Source organism: Hippopotamus amphibius, chromosome 13 (assembly GCF_030028045.1).
Source record: "Hippopotamus amphibius kiboko isolate mHipAmp2 chromosome 13, mHipAmp2.hap2, whole genome shotgun sequence".
Taxonomy (NCBI): Eukaryota; Metazoa; Chordata; class Mammalia; order Artiodactyla; family Hippopotamidae; genus Hippopotamus; species Hippopotamus amphibius.
The window spans coordinates 87,762,986-87,780,791 of NC_080198.1; the positions used below are offsets into that span (position 1 = coordinate 87,762,986).

The 17,806-nt window shown below is 36.6% G+C and overlaps 1 protein-coding gene across 1 annotated transcript; it reads left to right on the plus strand.

The window, feature by feature from the left end:
- The first annotated feature begins 6,561 nt into the window (after positions 1 to 6,561).
- Positions 6,562 to 16,321, plus strand: GIMD1 (GIMAP family P-loop NTPase domain containing 1). Its single transcript, XM_057704651.1, has 2 exons — positions 6,562 to 6,954; positions 16,058 to 16,321. Exons 1-2 carry the CDS (start codon positions 6,562 to 6,564, stop codon positions 16,319 to 16,321), a joined length of 657 nt encoding a protein of 218 aa, XP_057560634.1.
- Positions 16,322 to 17,806: the final 1,485 nt, after the last annotated feature.

Below are 17,806 nucleotides of genomic sequence, written 5' to 3' on the forward strand. Positions count from 1 at the left end.
AAGCATAACACATAAATGCTTGAAATTGAATAATAATAATAGAGTCTCTAAGAAATTGAAGCTAGCCTAGTATCATCAAGGGCTAAGAGGTTAAAACCTTTATTAATTATTATAAGACCCTCTGCTTCTGTGCATTTGGCTAATAAAATATATTTCTCTATACAGGTGAGTGCATGTTATTTCCTAGGTAGGAAGAATAAAGCATGTAAAATCTTTGACATATAAAATTATTTTCATATGAATATATTTTCGAAGACACTATTATACTATGTTACCTTATTTCTCAAGAGTGAATAAGGGGCTTCCTAGGTGGCACAGTGGTTGAGAATCTGCCTGCCACTGCAGGGGACATGGGTTCGATCCCTGCTCCAGGAAGATCCCATATGCCGCTGAGCAACTAAGCCTGGGTGCCACAACTATTGAGTCTGCACTTTAGAGCCTGTGAGCCACAACTATTGAACCCATGTGCTGCAACTACTGAAGGCCACGTGCCTAGAGCCCATGCTCCACAAGAGAAGCCATGGCAATGAGGAGCCCGTGCATCACAACAAAGAGTAGCCCCCACTTACCGCAACTGAAAAAAGAAAGCCTGCGCACAGCAAAAAAACACCCAACACAGCCAATAAAATAAATAAATAAATAAATTTATTAAAAAAAAAGAGTGAATAAGAAAAGTCTTTTAGCAAAGAGGATCTAAATTAGGGTAAAGAATTTAGCAGAAATTTTTCAAGAATAAGGCTTGGGAGCTTTCAGATGATTTGAATTCAGACTCTACTGGTTGTTCTCTTGCTTTCAAAGTTGTATTCATTTCTTCAATAATGACATATATTTGTATAATGACTCACTATATGGTAATTGAAAATGACTGTACTTGTGATTCTCAATTTTCCACTAATTGGCTTGGAGCTGGTGATCAAAAGTTTAGTTATTGTAAGCCAAATCATTCATTATATCCTAGAGGCATCAGTTTATAAATTTCATTTATGTTCACAGAAATCCACTTCAAACAATGAAAGTACAAAAGTCAAATGCACACATGTGTGCACACATACATGCACATATGTGCAAATACTTATGAAATGTGTAAAGCCACGCCCAACAAAAAGCCGTCACAGGACAAGAAAACAGATCTAATGCTGGGAATGGAGATAATTATACATTAAAAAATGAAACTATGGGTAAAATGTGTGTTTATTATACAATAAATCACCAAAATTGACTTCAGAAGAATCAAATTACTATGGCAACAATTTTTTAAGTTATTCTGGAATGACCTCCAGAAATTTGCTGGGCCTAGCTGTTTTTGTGAAAGTTTCTTTGAACCTTCAAGGGATATGTAATTACCAAGGTATCGAAGTTACTGCAGAGTACCATAATTTTAAAGAAATTTTCCTAATTCATTTTAAGAGGTTAGCACATTCCTGAACTGAAAACTTGACAAATATATGATAAAAATAGAAAGCTATAAACCATTCTCACTATTAATAAAGTTGCTAAAATTATATTAGACGAATGCAGTAAATAGAAAAAAAATGATATCCTGATTAAGTAATTGCCAACAATTACTCTTGCCTCCATACACTTAACATGCTAAATAAACATAATCCCATTATTAATGCCTCTCATTACAGTAGTGGATCTTGAAGAAGGGAGTAAATAGGGGGAGAACATGAGTAGTTTGGGAGAATAAATGCATTTACTGTGTCATTCCCCAAGAGAAGCCACTGGCCCATGGGCACCAGCAAATAAAGATTTTTAAACAATCCTATTTTTCTCTGTGTTCTTTTACAAATTTCCTAACTGCTTTCAAATATACATATTTCACTTATAATGCTAAAAATTAATCAGAAATACTCGGAAGGAAAACAAAAAGTAAGGAAGCAAAAAACGATAGCAACAACATCAGATAAAAATCAAAACACCATAAACATTCCTGTGTGGGGATGAGACTGGTAGAGTTTTTAAAATATGAAGCCAACCAAATTTGGACTGAAACCTGCTCCAATTCCCAGCAATATTTCTGTCCCGATATGGGCATTTTTCATTGTTCCAAGAACCTTTAACTGTATTCAAATTGGGAGCATTTGGAAAATTTAAACTGCTGACCAGTGTTCTCTAAAATTTTTTGAAAGGTGAGATCTGATGTCTTACTCTAAGACCAGCTCAGACTGAATCAATCAAGTCACCACCAACTTCAGCCAGCTCATCAGCGTTCCCTTTGACTTGGAGCAGTGCTGGTTCAGGTTAAGATCATTTAGACATTATAAATACAGATTCTGGTTATTACCCTATCTTCTTCACTACGAAAAGACATAACGTATGAGCAAGGGTTCAAGTCAATGCAAACTGGAATTTGTCTAAAGTTGTGAGAGTACCTTTAAACTACTTATACTAAATCAATTTTTTGGAGTATAGAGACACAATTTTACTGAGTATAGAGATATATAATTTACACAATTATAACATATATATATACTCACATTAATATATGTGTGTATGTGACATAGTCTATATAATTATATAAATATATGTGTATATATACATATACACACATACACACATATTAGTTAACATCTGATATTAATGTGTGTGTATGTATATATTATGGGCTGAATTATGCTACCCTACCACCAAATTCATATGTTCAAGTCCTAACACCCAGTATGTTAGAATGTGACTGTATTTGGAGATAAGGCCTTTAAAGAGGTAATTATGTTAAAATGAAGTCATTATGGGGGGCCCTAATCCACTACGACTGGTGTCCTTATAAAAAGAGGAAACTTAGACACAGACATACTGAGGAAAGACCACGTGAAGACACAGAGAGAAGACAGCCATTAACAAGCCAAAGATCAAGAAACCAACACCACTGAACCTGGATCTCAGACTTCTAACTTTCAGAGCTATGAGAAAATTAATTTCTGTTGTTTAAAACACTCAGTCTATGGCACTTTGTTATGGCAGCCCTAGCAAACTAATACAGCATGTGATCGTGTGTGTGTGTGTGTGTGTGTGTGTGTGTGTGTGTGTGTGTGCGTAATTTAAAATATAATTGTTACTATGTCAGCTAGAGTCACCCTTACCACATAATATCTCATTTCATAGATTGTGGAAAGTTCAAGGTCCTCCCAAAGATTACTGCAAGTGCCTAGGGACTAGTGTCCTAGCTTCAACCTCCTTCCTCTCCTGACTCAGTTCGGACGTTATTTTACAATCTCCAACTTTTGTGGTCCTTGTCCTGTGTTAACCTAAGATGGATCTCCTCAGGCCTTTCCATTAATTTCCATCAAAATAAATTAAAATAAGGTAAAAGGCTAACAGCAACCCAAAACAAAACAAAAACAAAAAGGTAATTATGAACATGGTAATTGTGAACGTGGCTGACTTTACACCCCAGAAATGTAAAAAATTAAAATTGAACATTAGCTATCTCTGCTCTAACATAGTGCCTTAGCCATTTCCACAAGTGGGAGATCCATCTTCCTTTTATGTTCTAACATTATAGTTCTTATTCTCTCCTCCTCCTCATTCCTCTTCTGTCCTTCCCTCCTCCCCTCCCTCCCTCTGTCCCTCCCTTCCTTCCTCCCACCATCCTCTACATACCCTGATCATCTGTACTCTATTTTTTTTTTGGCCCTTCCCTCATCACCAGCAGTTTCACTATCTTGTTAGTGAATTTGACTTATGCTCTCAAGATTCCCTTTTCTACCTCAAGCAGCTAATCAAACTATTTTCTCAAAGACAGTTCCCTTCCTCAGAGAAATCCTGCAGCCAGCTGTTAAAGTTATCCCTGCTATATTATGTTTAGCCAGGTAGCCGAACAGAGTGAAGGTAATATTGGTAATATTTCAAGTCGTTTTTTCACTCTGATTCAAAAAGAATGAACATCAACCATTAAACATCATTGAATACCAATACATTACCCTTCTATATGACCTCTAAATTGACACAGATCTAAAGTCTCCATTAAATCTGTTGAAAATTATTTTTAAATTCTGCAGTCTCACTGGAATTTTCACTACACATATGAACTCTGAACTTTATTTTTTAAACCATCAGCTGTTGCACTCAGCAAATGATTTAAACTATGATTTCAAAGAGGACACTTTGAAAACTAAAGACCTTCTACACTTGTCAGTTTCTATAAGGGACATAGGAAAGAAGGCTTAGTTTTGCCTTTGTTCAAAAGATTTTTCACACAATTAATATGCGTTGATATAAATTGCCTAGTTGAAGAATGTCAGTTTATGGTTTGAGGAAGAAAATGAAAATAAATTCTGGTTCAAAATCACTTCTTAGGAAACAGACTGCTACTGCCACCTGGGGGAGGTTCTTTCTGCTTCATTCAAGAAAGCCAAATGTGCTCGTCAGATGAACGAATCCCGTTTGTGTTTTCTTTGTCATATCCACACAGGAAGAAGACTTTTAAACCTTCTGCCCATGAAGTCATAAAGCATTCCAGATGTCTCCAAAATTCCTTCACAATGAAATGCATACTTCACAGACTTTTTGAGAGGTACAGGAGAAGATGAACCAGAATATATGATATGAAGGTTTCTACAACTTATACACTAAGAAAGTATGTTGGAAAATATGGGTTATATACTAAAAAGTGGAAAAATCAAATTTAAGCTTTTAATAACAAAATAAGACCCGAATTTTTAAGAAAAATGTATTTGGCCTTAAGTTATAGTTAATTGTACTTCCTTTCTGAAATATGCTATTATTAATTGATATGGAAACTGTATGTGTTGATGTAATCATGCTAGTGTTCACATCAAATAATTCAATTGCATGGAAACAGCCAAGAGAGTTTTCTTAGAGAACTTTTGAATTTATGAACTAAATACTGTTACGAAGTCAATATCTATTGCATGCATATTACATATCTATTTGTTGAAACTTTTTCATGAAGTAGTGCTGTGTCAATTACAATGGACAAAATTGTGACCATTGCTTTCAAATGTCTAGTTTCTATTTAACACTTGCCAATCTTGCATTTCTTTAGGCTATAAGATAAATTGTTAACTATTTGCAAGTCTCTTAAACAAAGAAGTTAATTCTGGAAATAGAAGTTTCAGGAAGTACCTATTGAAATTACACATCTGTCGAGGGACATAAAAAAGTCAGTGCTGATTAGAGGAAGACAACTAATCATTTATAGAAAGGATTCTGGTAATAGATTAACTAAATAAAATACATACGGTATCAGTCTCAGAGTGGTACAGTGACACTGTCAGAAGGTTGAAGTTCATACCAAACAGCTTGAGGGAAGTCTGTGGAGAGAGCATTTTTAAGATTGGAAAAGGGAAGTGACATAGAGAAAATCGGTTGCAATTCCATACTTAATTCTTGGGGAAAAAATCACATATCTAATTCAGGATTAAAAAGAAATATGAGTGACTGTGGTGCAGCTGACACAGCTGGATGAGCTGGGTGAACTGGGGTCACCTTCAGGGACCCCTAAGGTGAGTGTCTTTTGGATGGGGGTATGAGGTTCCTTCAACACGTTCATATTAGGGTCTGGAGAGAGTAGGGTGGGTGGCATTAGAGGACAAGAAAGGCCAGAGGTACATAAAACTTTACAGTCGAAGTACAAGTTATAAGTAAAAATAATAAATATGCAATATTAAATGTCTTTATTTCTCAATCAGCAGATTGAGCACATTTGGCAATTGGCCAGTAGCTCTGCCTTATCGATCAAAGGACGGATAACCTATAAGGGGCTTATGTTCTGCACAAAAGATAACTACATTTTAGGGGTGTTGTAAATGAAATAGATTCTCCCCAGGTTCTCCTCCCTCCTAACTGAACCGTACAATGTGCTCGTCTTTCCTTTCTTCGTTGAAGAGCCTATACTTAAGTATGGTGAACCATGGAGATGATTAATTGTTTCATAACAGAAATTATAAGTAGTTCTCATTTTCATCGGAATGTCGCCTAGTTGTTAAAAAAATTAGTAAACAGAAACAGAAGTCTTCCTTTAATGTTATTCATGTTTCACTGAAGAGAAGCATTCAGGAAACATGATTTTTTGCAGATGCCACTTGTGTATTCAAGGGGTGGGAGGTAGGGAGTGGGGAGGTGCAGAACGTTGTTTAAAATTCAGGAAGCGCCGTTTCTTCCACTGTACTGTTCCTACTTCTCCAAGAGTGAATCATTTTCAAATATTGCTGCTACCTTTGTTCCTGAACTGAGGGACCTCAGGACCCCTTCCTAAACCAACTCACCTATCATACTGATAAGTCAACATGTTCCTCCTACACGCGGTTTACACTATCTTCATGTATTTTTTTTCTCATTTTCCTGCAATTATTGCTTCCTTCTCCCTTCTTTAATCTGTATTTGATTTCTCTCTCCTCTACCACTGCAAACTACTAATATTATTTCCATTTTCCCTCTGTCACTGCGGGGTTCCCACTTAGTGGAGTGCTCCTCCATGCTTTAGACACTAAGAATGAGGGAAAGCAAATCAGAGTGCTCTAAGCCAGGTAAGAAGCCTTACACTGGGTGAGTGTAGAAGCCTGACTGCTTATGCTGAGCCTTTGTTTACTCACAGCCATGATGGAGTCCAACAAGATGACCATCAACTTGGCCCTCTTTGGCATGACTCAAAGTGGAAAAAGTTCTGCTGGGAACATTCTTCTGGGAAGCACTGACTTCTATAGCAGCTTTGCTCCATGTTCTGTGACCAGAGATTGTAGTCTGGGCCGCAGCTGTCACATCCACAGCTTTATGCGTCGAGGGGGGCAAGAGGTAACCCTGCAGGTGCAGGTGCTGGACACTCCAGGTTGTCCCCACAGCGGACTGAGCAAAGAGCATGTGAAACAGGAGGTCAGGGAGGCCCTGGCACATCACTTCGGGCAAGAGGGTCTGCACCTTGCACTGCTGGTCCAGAGAGCGGATGTGCCTCTCTGTGGACAGGACGAATCTTCCCCAGTCCACATGATCCAGGTAATAAATATGAAGAGGCAATGACAGTAATGACATTATTTCCATTGGAAGGAAATTATCTTAACAGGAAAGAACTATGAAAAAACTGGTTAAAAGAGTAGTTTTAAAGCTCATCTAAAACAAGTGCTGGGCACATAGAAATAACTGGTAAAAATTACTTGATTTTTCCACCAAGAGTCACTTTTACAATTTCCTTTAGAGGAATCCAGTCAGTCATTTTATAACTGGGTCATAGAAAACAAACAAACAAAATACGAGATACTGAACTTCAGAGGTTAACTAAGTCTCAGACCCCTAAGAACTGTGAATCTGATTGTCAGTGTTGTCTCAGACTGTCTGCATCAGAGTCAACTGAGCTGTTTGCTAAAGACGCAGACTCAGCCAAGCCCTACTAAAAGAGAATCTCAAGAGCAGAGCTTGCCTGTCTGTGTTTGTATATAAACTTCCCGTATTTCTCTAAAACAGTCAAGTTTTAGAACCACTGAACTAAAATACTGACTTGCAACCATGCACCATCAAGGGACAACCTCTTACAGTTCACCATAAATGGGGCATCACTCTGATTCAGTCATTGAACACTGTATAGGGTACCAGCACAGAGCTTAATGACTGGTGAGTAATATATGAGCCTTGCCCTCAAAAAGCTCACAGTCTAGAAGAGACAAATAGATAAACAAGTATAAGGTAATGTGTTAAGTGCCAAAGTAGTACAACGTATAACTCCTCAGTGAAGGAGGCACCACTGACATCTATACCACGGTAAACATTTAGGGGAGATTTATACTTTATTTACAGGAAAGAAATCAGGAATTTCAGAAGCTTTGCTTGCTTCATCATCTGCAGAGTGAGCAACTGCTCCATGCCAGCCATGAAAAGATCACAGGGACCTCAGGGTGAACAAAAATAACATATGTCACCTTTGAGTTGCGGTTCATCCCTGTTTGTTCATGTATTCAATTTCTTCTTTTAATTAATTAATTAACTTATTAATTAATTTGTTGGTTACATTGGGTCTTTGTTGCTGCACGGGCTTTTTCTAGTTAGGTTGAGCCTTTGTTGCAGTGTGCAGGCTTCTCACTGCAGTGGCTTCTCTTGTTGCGGAGCACGTGCTCTAGGCATGCGGGCTTCAGTAGTTGTGGCTCACAGGCTCTAGAGCGCAGGCTCAGTAGTTGTGGCACATGGGCTTAGTTGCTCCATGGCATGTGGGATCTTCCCAAACCAGGGATCGAACCCGTGTCCCCTGCATCGGCAGTTGGATTCTTAACCACTGCACCACCAGGGAAGTCCCTATTCAATTTTTTGATTCTCCAGTCTGGGGCCACCCAAATTTAACTGCTGGACTTGACTAGTAGTATTCAATAGCCTCATTAAGTCACTGAGCTCAGAGAACTCATCTCTACTAGAAGCTCCACAAGTAAACTACATGAAGAATAGCGCATAGACATTTTTCATTCAAAATGAATTTGTATAAATGCTATTCTTTTGGTCTGATTTCTGATTATGCTGATGTAGGATCTGTTACACTTAGAAAGACAGTATACTTTGCTTTAAAGAAAGATATTTTCCTTTAACTAAAGGCGTAAGATTGTTCTAAATGACAGACACACATTTTGTTTTTCAGTAACTGTTCATGTTTCTAAGGAAAAAAAAAAGGAAGAAGCCATATGTGTAATCACAAGAAACTAGCGGAAAAAATTAGGGTGACAAGGGTATAAAAAATAATCCTCATCATCCAACTCCTGAAAAATCAAGGACATTCTGTACAAAAGCAAAGAAGAGATGATTGCAATTAAGAAACAATGTGGAATCTAAGAAAGCCCATAAACCTCCCCCAACCTATTAAAGCCTGCATTTCAAACAAAATTTCTGGTAGAAATCAAGTGGGGGGGGGGGTGGCTGCAGCCATACTGTCAATTTTTAGTGTAATTTTTAAACAGTTTTAAAAATTCATTCAAATCTGCTATTAAATAGACATTTAGCTTAAGCTATATATGGATATAATCCAGCAAATTCAGTAAATGCATAAATATTTCTCAAGAACTAACCTGACTTTCTCCATGTCTCCAGAATTTTCTTTCTGCTGGTCCAAACAGGATATTTTATGAGACAAAAAAAATTTTTTAAGCTCTTTATTGGAATATAATTGCTTTACACTTTTGTGCCAGCTTTTGAGGTACACCAAAGTGAATCAGCTGTATTTATACATATATCCCCATATCCCCTCCCTCCCGCGACTCCTGCCCACCCTCCCTGTCCTGGCCCTCTAAGGCATCACCCATCATCGAGTTGATCTCCCTTTGTTATACAGCAACTTCCCACTAGCTATTTTACAGTTGGTAGTGTATATATGTCTATGCTACTCTCTCACTTTGTTCCAGCTTCTCCTTCGCCCCCCGCCCCCCAACCACGTGTCCTCCAGTCCATTCTCTGCACCTGCATCTTTATTCTTGCCCTGTCACTGGGTTCATCGGTACCCTTTTTTTTTTTTTTTTTTTTTTTTAGATTCCATATATATGAGTTAGCATACAGTATTTGTTTTTCTCTTTCTGGCTTACTGAGACATACATTTTGAAAATAGATTTTTCCAGCTTTAGGATATAGAACAATATTGCAATCCCCTAATTGTTTTATGCAAGTGAATTTGATTCATACATGTCTCTGATCCTTTGAAATGGTATTTGGCATAAGGCCTTCTCCTTTTATGGCTGCCTTCCTTATGCCAGTGTCCAATTCAGGAGTGGAAGGCAGAGAGGAGATGGACTAGGGAAAAACTCAGATCCAGAATATTTTCTTCGAGAATAAATAACTTCCATCTCCCAGGAGAACTCAGCAGCCAAGATTTAGTAATCCTCAGAGAGGTCATGACCCCGGGGAGACACTGCAGTCCTATTCCGGGCTTCCACCTTGCTCTTTGGTTGAAGATTGCCTAAGCACAGGCTGGCTGTTTATGACCTTCTTCCTGAAGGTGCCTCAGATACTAGTGGCAGCCATCTGGATGTGCTCACAGCTTGGGAGCAGCTGCAGAATGTCTGAATATTCAACAGGACCAACAGCTGTTAGGAAGGAGCAAGGAGTTGTCAAGGCCCTCCGGTTGCAGACACACCCTGGGTTTCTTTTCCTTCCTGGCTCATGCAAAATGGGGAGTAGAACATCTGCCTTCCTCTTTTCCTTTCCCCCTTTCTGGGGGCACTGATGCCTTCTGTGGAAGGAGTCTGCAAGGCCAGTGCCAGAGAAGTGACCTCTTCTTTCTTGCACCTCCCTGTTGTCTCTTTAAATATCTCTCAATTTGTGCTCTAATATTTTACAGAGGGATTATAAGCTGCCAACTGAAACAGTTCCTCAAATGATCCCTTTTTTCTCTATTTATGTTAGGCATTCATTAATTTAAGCAAAATGGTGGAGATGGGAGTCATCTCCCCAATATTGGGAAATAAAGGGAAAGATTCATTTGAATGTTATCTAGCATTTCAATTTTTTTTAAAAAAATCACCAAATAATAGATCAGAGCATATATAATAAAGTCACCTTAAGGAAAGTGCTAGCATGCAGCCAAACTGCACTAGGAATTGAATTCACAAAATGACTAAATTCTTTCCATGATCGTGGTATCACATATATATTATTACTATATACAATCAGGCTTCAAGCATGTATTTGGATTTCAAATGAACAACTTGACGGTTGATGTTATAGATGGATGTACACAGGAAAGGTTCAGGAAGACCAATGCAAGGCCTGAACATACTAAACAAAGATCATGGGCTTAGATGTTCTATAGAATTTAGTTGAAAAATAAGCCTGTTACAGTTCTAGGTAGATGACTATAAATGGCACTAAGACTTTCTTGGCTTTAGTTCCTCACTTATAAGATGGGGATAATTTACCTATATTAAAGAGTTCTGAAGGGTATATTTAATAAATGTAATGTGCTTGGCATTGTGCCTGAATTATAGTAGGTTCATAGTAGGTTTGCAGAAAATTGCCATTATTATTACTGTTTTTATTGTCATCACTAGCTGGATTGTGATGAGTACTTATTCAAGTGAACTACTAGATATAAGCAACACATTATAGAGGTTAAGAGCATGGGTCCTGGAGTAAGCTATACCTGTGTTCAAGTTCTTACTTAGCTACTTGCTTTGTAACTTTGGGCAAGTAACTTCTCTAAACTTGAATCTTTTCAGTGGTAAATTGGGAAAGACAATAGTTTACTGGGTTATTTTTGGAATTCATGTCATAGCAACATAATAGTAAATTAACTTAGACACTGGCACATGGCAAGTGCACAATAAATGTTACCTATGATCATTATGACTCTCTTGTTAGTATGTGTTTTACCGTAAAATTGGGACAGATTATTTGTAGCCTTCTTTGGGATTATTTTGATAGGCTTCAGAAGAAAGTAAGACTGAAATCGAATTTATGCAGCCCTGATTTATGAGAACTTCCTTATTAATTTAGAAAATATCTGGGAAAAAAATTCACTGGCTTGGTACTGTTAAACTGAGAAGCCCCCATTTAGTGGGAAGGACTAGGGGCCTGGCAGTCAGGGAACCTCTGTTACAGGCCCAAGTCTGCCAATAATCAGCTAAGTGGCTTTGGCCAAGCCACTTAACATCACAAGGCCTTAATATCCTCATCTGTAAAAGAAGGCAATTTTGACAGATGATTTCTAAGGTTGACTATTCTCTAACTCTGATCTAACGAGGCTTATCATTCAGCTTTGGCTCTCTAAGAAGGAAAATGTGGTGCTCTAAGTGGGAAGAGAATAAGGGAATAGCATAAAATATAAAGAATGGTCCTTATTGTCCTCCTGATCCGTGATCATTTTTTTCTCAGTTGATGTAATAGTTGGCTTTTTTGAAAGTTTCCCCCTAAAAAGTCCAGATGCTATGATTTCATCAACCACAAACAAATGGGGCAGGGCTGGTGAGGTCCTGGGAAAATGAACATAATTCCTGGAAAACAAAGTTTATATCCTAACTAGTTGTCCCAAAAGGACTAGATGGATTCGTACCCATTAGCACTTTGAAACCAAACAATTCATGATTGATTGTAAAATTTCCATCTAGCTTAGTATTATATTTAAATTATTAACACCAGATAACTTATATTAACTTATCTTTCTTTTGGATTTTTATGTGAGGTATCAATCAACCATGATTATTCTTTCTCTGGGTCCATAGAGAGCATGTTTGGCCACTAACATGATGACTATACCAAGTGACACTACTTTCAAATATTCAACTATTTTCCGGCCAAAAATCAATCTAAAGAATATAAGCTAAATCAACCATTCTCTTCTACTTTTGGCGGTAATTCAAAAGTGCAATTTCTCTCACAGTTTAGGACATGAACATCCTTTCATAAATAATTATCAACATGTTAAAAACTTTCCAGTGGCTGAACACATGGACTCGTAAGTGGTATCAAGCTTACAAATCTATTATCCTTAGGTGCTTTAACTCATTTTTCCCAAATGATATGGTTTAAAGTATAGAAAATGTCTGGTAGAGACAAAGAGGCAACATGTTAATGTTACAATACGGAAAGCCAGGAACTAAAAACACACTGTGAATGTTATACCATTTAATGCAATAAGTACTAACTTAGAGAATTCTATGTTATATAACTCAGGAGAGAACCACTTAAGCCAAACAGTTTATTTAGCATGAATTTTTCTTATGGTGATGTAAAAATATTTAATAACAAATACAGCTCATGCATCAGCCAATACCAGGGAATAGGTCTAGGCGTAGCACTCAAGGGGTTAAGGGCAGTAGTCATTTATTAACTTGTATTAAATATTTCAATATCCTGACAATCAACATGAATGCATCAATAATGTACTGGGTGAATATCAGGTCTGGCTCTAAATCTGAGAATTTCCTAGAGACAAGAATGATAAAGGATCAATAGTTGTACTTATATAGAAACAAAATCCCAGTACTATACAATTCCCAATAATGCTCAATCACTTTCTTAACTTGGTATGTCTTTACTGCCTGAGAATTCCTTCGTTAATTCTTATGCTCAAGGCATCACCACATGCCAGAAAATTTTTTCTGACTCCCTCTCTTTACCCCCACTTTCCACCTCCTATCCAAAGCTAGGTTAAATGCCTGCCCCCATAGTGCCAACATATTTTCTATCACAACACTTGTGGTCACAACAAACTGAAAGTATATTTTTTCCTGTCTGTCCCTCTTCCTTAGCCCTAAGTTTAGTTAGGAAACAAGAATCTACACTAGATATAAGCAGGAAATGTACCTGTCTTGTACTATTCCTTGTCCCCGGAACAAAGTAGACCCTCAATTTTTGCAGAAGGAGTAAATTCCCTACAGTGCTTTTTAAAATTCACATTTCCAACCTCCATCCCTAAAGATTTTGATGCATTTTTAGCAAGCACCCCATGTCATTCTGGTATAAATGGTCCAGAAATCTTTTTATTTCTAGAACTTAAATCTGGTATATTTAGCACTTCATTAATTTTTCAACCATGTGGATTAATTTGCTGGGGATGCAATAAAACATACCACTAAGTGGGTGGCTTAAGCAACAGAAATTTATTGTTTCGCAATTCTGAAGGCTAGATGTCTGAAATAGATGTAAGCAGGGTTAGTTCCTTCTGAGGGCTGTAAGTGAAGGATCTGTCCAAGGATTCTCTCCTTGGCTTATGTATGTATGGCTTATCTTTATGCTCAACTGGTGTTCTCTCTGTATTCATGTCTTTGTCCAAATTTCTGTTTTATAAAGACATACTGGATTAGAGCCCCACCCTAATGATCTTATCTTAATTAACTGCATCTGCAATAACCCTATTTCCAAATAAAGACACTTCTGAAGTACTGGAGGTTAGGACTTCAACATATCAATTTGGAGGAAGGGGTTACAATTCAACCCACAACATGGTTTATTTATTTTGCAATTCTCTGACTTCTCTCCCACAAAAGATGTGTTAGGGTATACAGTATACAGTACACATACAGTATACAGAGTATATGACAAACTCTGAAGAGGTCTGCTAATTTTGCTGTGTCACTATTAGCTAAAATGTGATGTTAACATTGCACATATAGTTTGATTTACACAGAGCTATGTTCTTTAAAGGTTGGGTTAAAGTTCTGCTAATTTGTATTTTAAAGCGCATAAGAATATGCCAATTAAAGTTCCTCTCTGAAAAGTTCTTGTAAAGTTTAGAATCTTTGTTTTTAAATAATTATTTCCTAATGTACTGATCTTGAAATGTCTGAGGATTTTCTTGAAGCAGGGCATTTTCAGGAGAACTAGATATATACAATTATCCTATGGTATAAACAGACAAATTTTGAAAAGATATGAGGAAAAATTTTGGACCTATACCTTAAGAGAATCCCTCTGAATACAAAATAAAAAGTACGGACTACACTGCACATTTTTATGATAATGAACTAGAGTAGAAAAGAGAAGTTTTATAGGAAAGTATAATTTTGTGTCCCAAAGATTAAATTTCAAAATTGAGGACTCAAAATTGATAAATAAAACCCTAAATCTTCTATTTGAGATGATAGTGTGGGTCTAAATTCCTAATTAATCCAACATATTTATTGAGAGTTTACAACGTATTAGAGGCTTTGACTGATATAGAAAGACATAGACTTTGCCTTCAAAGAGGTCATGGTCAGGTTATGGAAATAAACGTGAAAATGAATAGCTCTGATAAAAGTCAGACTGTATTAGGAGTTATAATTGGTTAACCATAGTCCTGAGATATTTCTAATTTTAAATATATTGTCCACAGTTCCCGTATCTTCATGTTAGATTTACATGTCCTGATTCTTCCTTCTTCCCTCCCTTCCTCTTTCTCCCCTCCTTCTTCCTTTCATTTTTTTCTGTTGTTCTATATTATAAATATGAACCTATATTCATTCAAAACAGTTTCCCAAATGGTCTTTCAATTTTTTCAAGATCTTTATAAACTAGAGTTTGTGCTAATGCCTCCCTCTGGGTCTGAACTCAACCCCTCTATATATTGGTTTCTCCATACCATAATGGTATCTCCCACAAATCACTTGAGCTTCAAAAGAGATAAAGCATATAAGCACTGAGCATCATATCCAGCACTAAATATTAGTTGTTCTCCCATCTTTTTTCTTTTAATTATAAGAGGTTCTAGATATTTCTTATTATGTTTATTCCTAAGCATTTTTTACTTTTCTTGCTATTATAAACTTGTAGCAGCTTTGGAAATATTTTTGTAATGAGAGTGTTTGGAACGGAGGGAATTTTACTGTCACACTGTCATGACTTCATACAACTTTGAAAATATTCAAAAAAGTTAAATGGTTATTTCCAGATACCTTTCATATTGTGTGAATGATCTGACACATGCTATTACTTCTGCTTTACATCAGCTTATTTCCACTAATCAAAGAAGAATTTACTACATAACCAACTTCTACATATTACTAAACAAAGGAATACCAGTCTTCAGTGTTTTTTCACCCACATTAGAGGAAGTCACCCAATACATTAGGTTTGATTCTAGGTATGTTAAGAGGATGCAAATCACAGTAATTTTTTATAGTTGTTCCAAATTACCATGTTTATTTTGACCTTAGCATTTCCATTACATATAATCTGATTAATCAATAGATTGTAACCAGATTACATAATTATAAATGCTTAGAAAATGCTTTTAGTGATGATAATAACACAACATTCTTACAGAAAAAGGTATGACAATTCCCTTGGGCAAGGTCCTCTGCCTTAAAGGAATTCAGTGGTTCTAAAAGATTCAGATTGACAGGCAAGTATAAATAACTGCTGAATGTTAATTAAATCATATGCAGCATTGATAATATGCAGTTTTGAAGTTGTATGTATATAAATTATAACAACAAAATAAAATGGAGAACTACAGCCTTTTTTTAAAGAAAGCCCACCCATCTCTGTCCATTTGCTTACATTACTTGACCCCATCACCACTTCCCATTGTATAATTCAGTTTTTAGAAACATAATGAGGTACAGATCTGTTAACTGTGTTAAACCATAATAATTCCTCTGCTTGTCTTTGAGAAATATAGTCCAAGGCAAATAGCCATTTAACTTTTCTCTTTCAGGAACTTCTGGGACATGCTTGGAAGAATTACACTGCTATTCTCTTCACCCATGCAGAAAAAATAGAAGAAGCTGGGTCCAATGAAGATGAATATTTACACAAGGCCTCTGATACACTGCTAACCCTGCTAAATTCTATTCAGCGCAGATATATTTTCCAGTATAAAAAAGGAAACTCACTTAATGAACAAAGACTAAAAATCTTAGGAAGAATCATGGAATTTATAAAACAAAATTGTTACCAAGTTCTTACCTTTAAGATTTAGGTGAAAGGAAAAGGGCTTTGCATTTTAGAGCCAGCAACCTGGTTTCAAAATGCCTTTGTTAGCATGAATGTGGACCATCGGGATTTCCATATGCTGCCAGTGAGAGTGTATATTGGTGTAACCACTTTGGAAAACTGTTTGGCAATTAAAAATAAGATTTCTAAGGCAAATCCTATGACACAGTAATTACACTCTGAAATATATATCTAACAGAAATGTATACATTTGTGCACTAAAAGACATGTATGTACAAGAATGTTCATAGCAGTACTATTCATAATAGCTAACAACTGGAAATTATCCAAGTGTCCACTAACAGTAGAATGGATAAGCAAATTGCATTATATTCACACAATGACATATTAAACAGTAATAAGAATGAGCAAACTACAACTGCACGTAACAAGATCAATGAATTACCCAAACATTATGTTGAACAAAAGCCAGACATAAAAGAATACATACTCTATGATTCCATTTGTATAAATTTCAAAACCAGTAAAAACTAATGTAATGTAAACGATTTTGATGTGAGAAGTGTTGGAAGTCGTTACCCTTGGGATGTGGGGGGAATAGTGAGTGAAAGCCCACATCGGGGTGGTTTCTAAGATTCGTTATATTCTATTTATTGCTCTGGAAGCTGGTTTCACAGAATGTGTTCCCGTTGGGACAATTGAACAACAAACACTTCTGATTTATGAACTGTTTACTTTATATGTATACTTAAATAAACATTTGAAATGAATAAGTTATTATCCATATTTTAAAAACTTGCTCCACTGCTTACTTGATCCTAAAAAAATTAAACTTGTGAAGGCCTGTTCCTCGTGTGAGATACCTACTTCATATTTACACTAATGATGAAACAACTTAGCACATAGTAGATGCTCAATAAATGTTAACTTTGTCCACTTTCACATAACCCCTGGTTCCTATTAAGGCTGGGAAATACAGGTAAAAGCTCAGAGCCAAACCCTGCAGCAGAAATAACTGTAACAATTATAATAGCCAAACATGAATAAAGCTTTGACTGAAAAAGAGGCTTCCAGTCTACTTTGGAAGGTCAGTCAATTTGGATTAGTAGAGAGCTCTAGGATAACCTCAAAGGCAGCTGTGAGGATTGAAGGAAAATAATTCTAGTCAATCATGACAGCCAAGTCCATCAAGTCAAAACTGGATCACCTTCATGTGTAACATTTGCACACGAGCGTTCCCATTTATAAGATTCTTACCTTAGGTAGTCCCCAATTTACGAACAGCTTGTTTTCATAAAATTGATTTGTAAATTGCTTTTTTAGTGTGCATTATACTTTATTTTCCATTAAAAACAGGATTATAGCTGGTGGTTGTTCTCCCAGACTAGTCCTCAGAAGTGTACTTAATGTTTAATATTACTTGAACTTCTAGCACAAATTTATCAAGTGTTTCTAAGGGAAAGCATAATACAAATTCCATCTTGAAATAACATCTCTATTTCTCTGCATG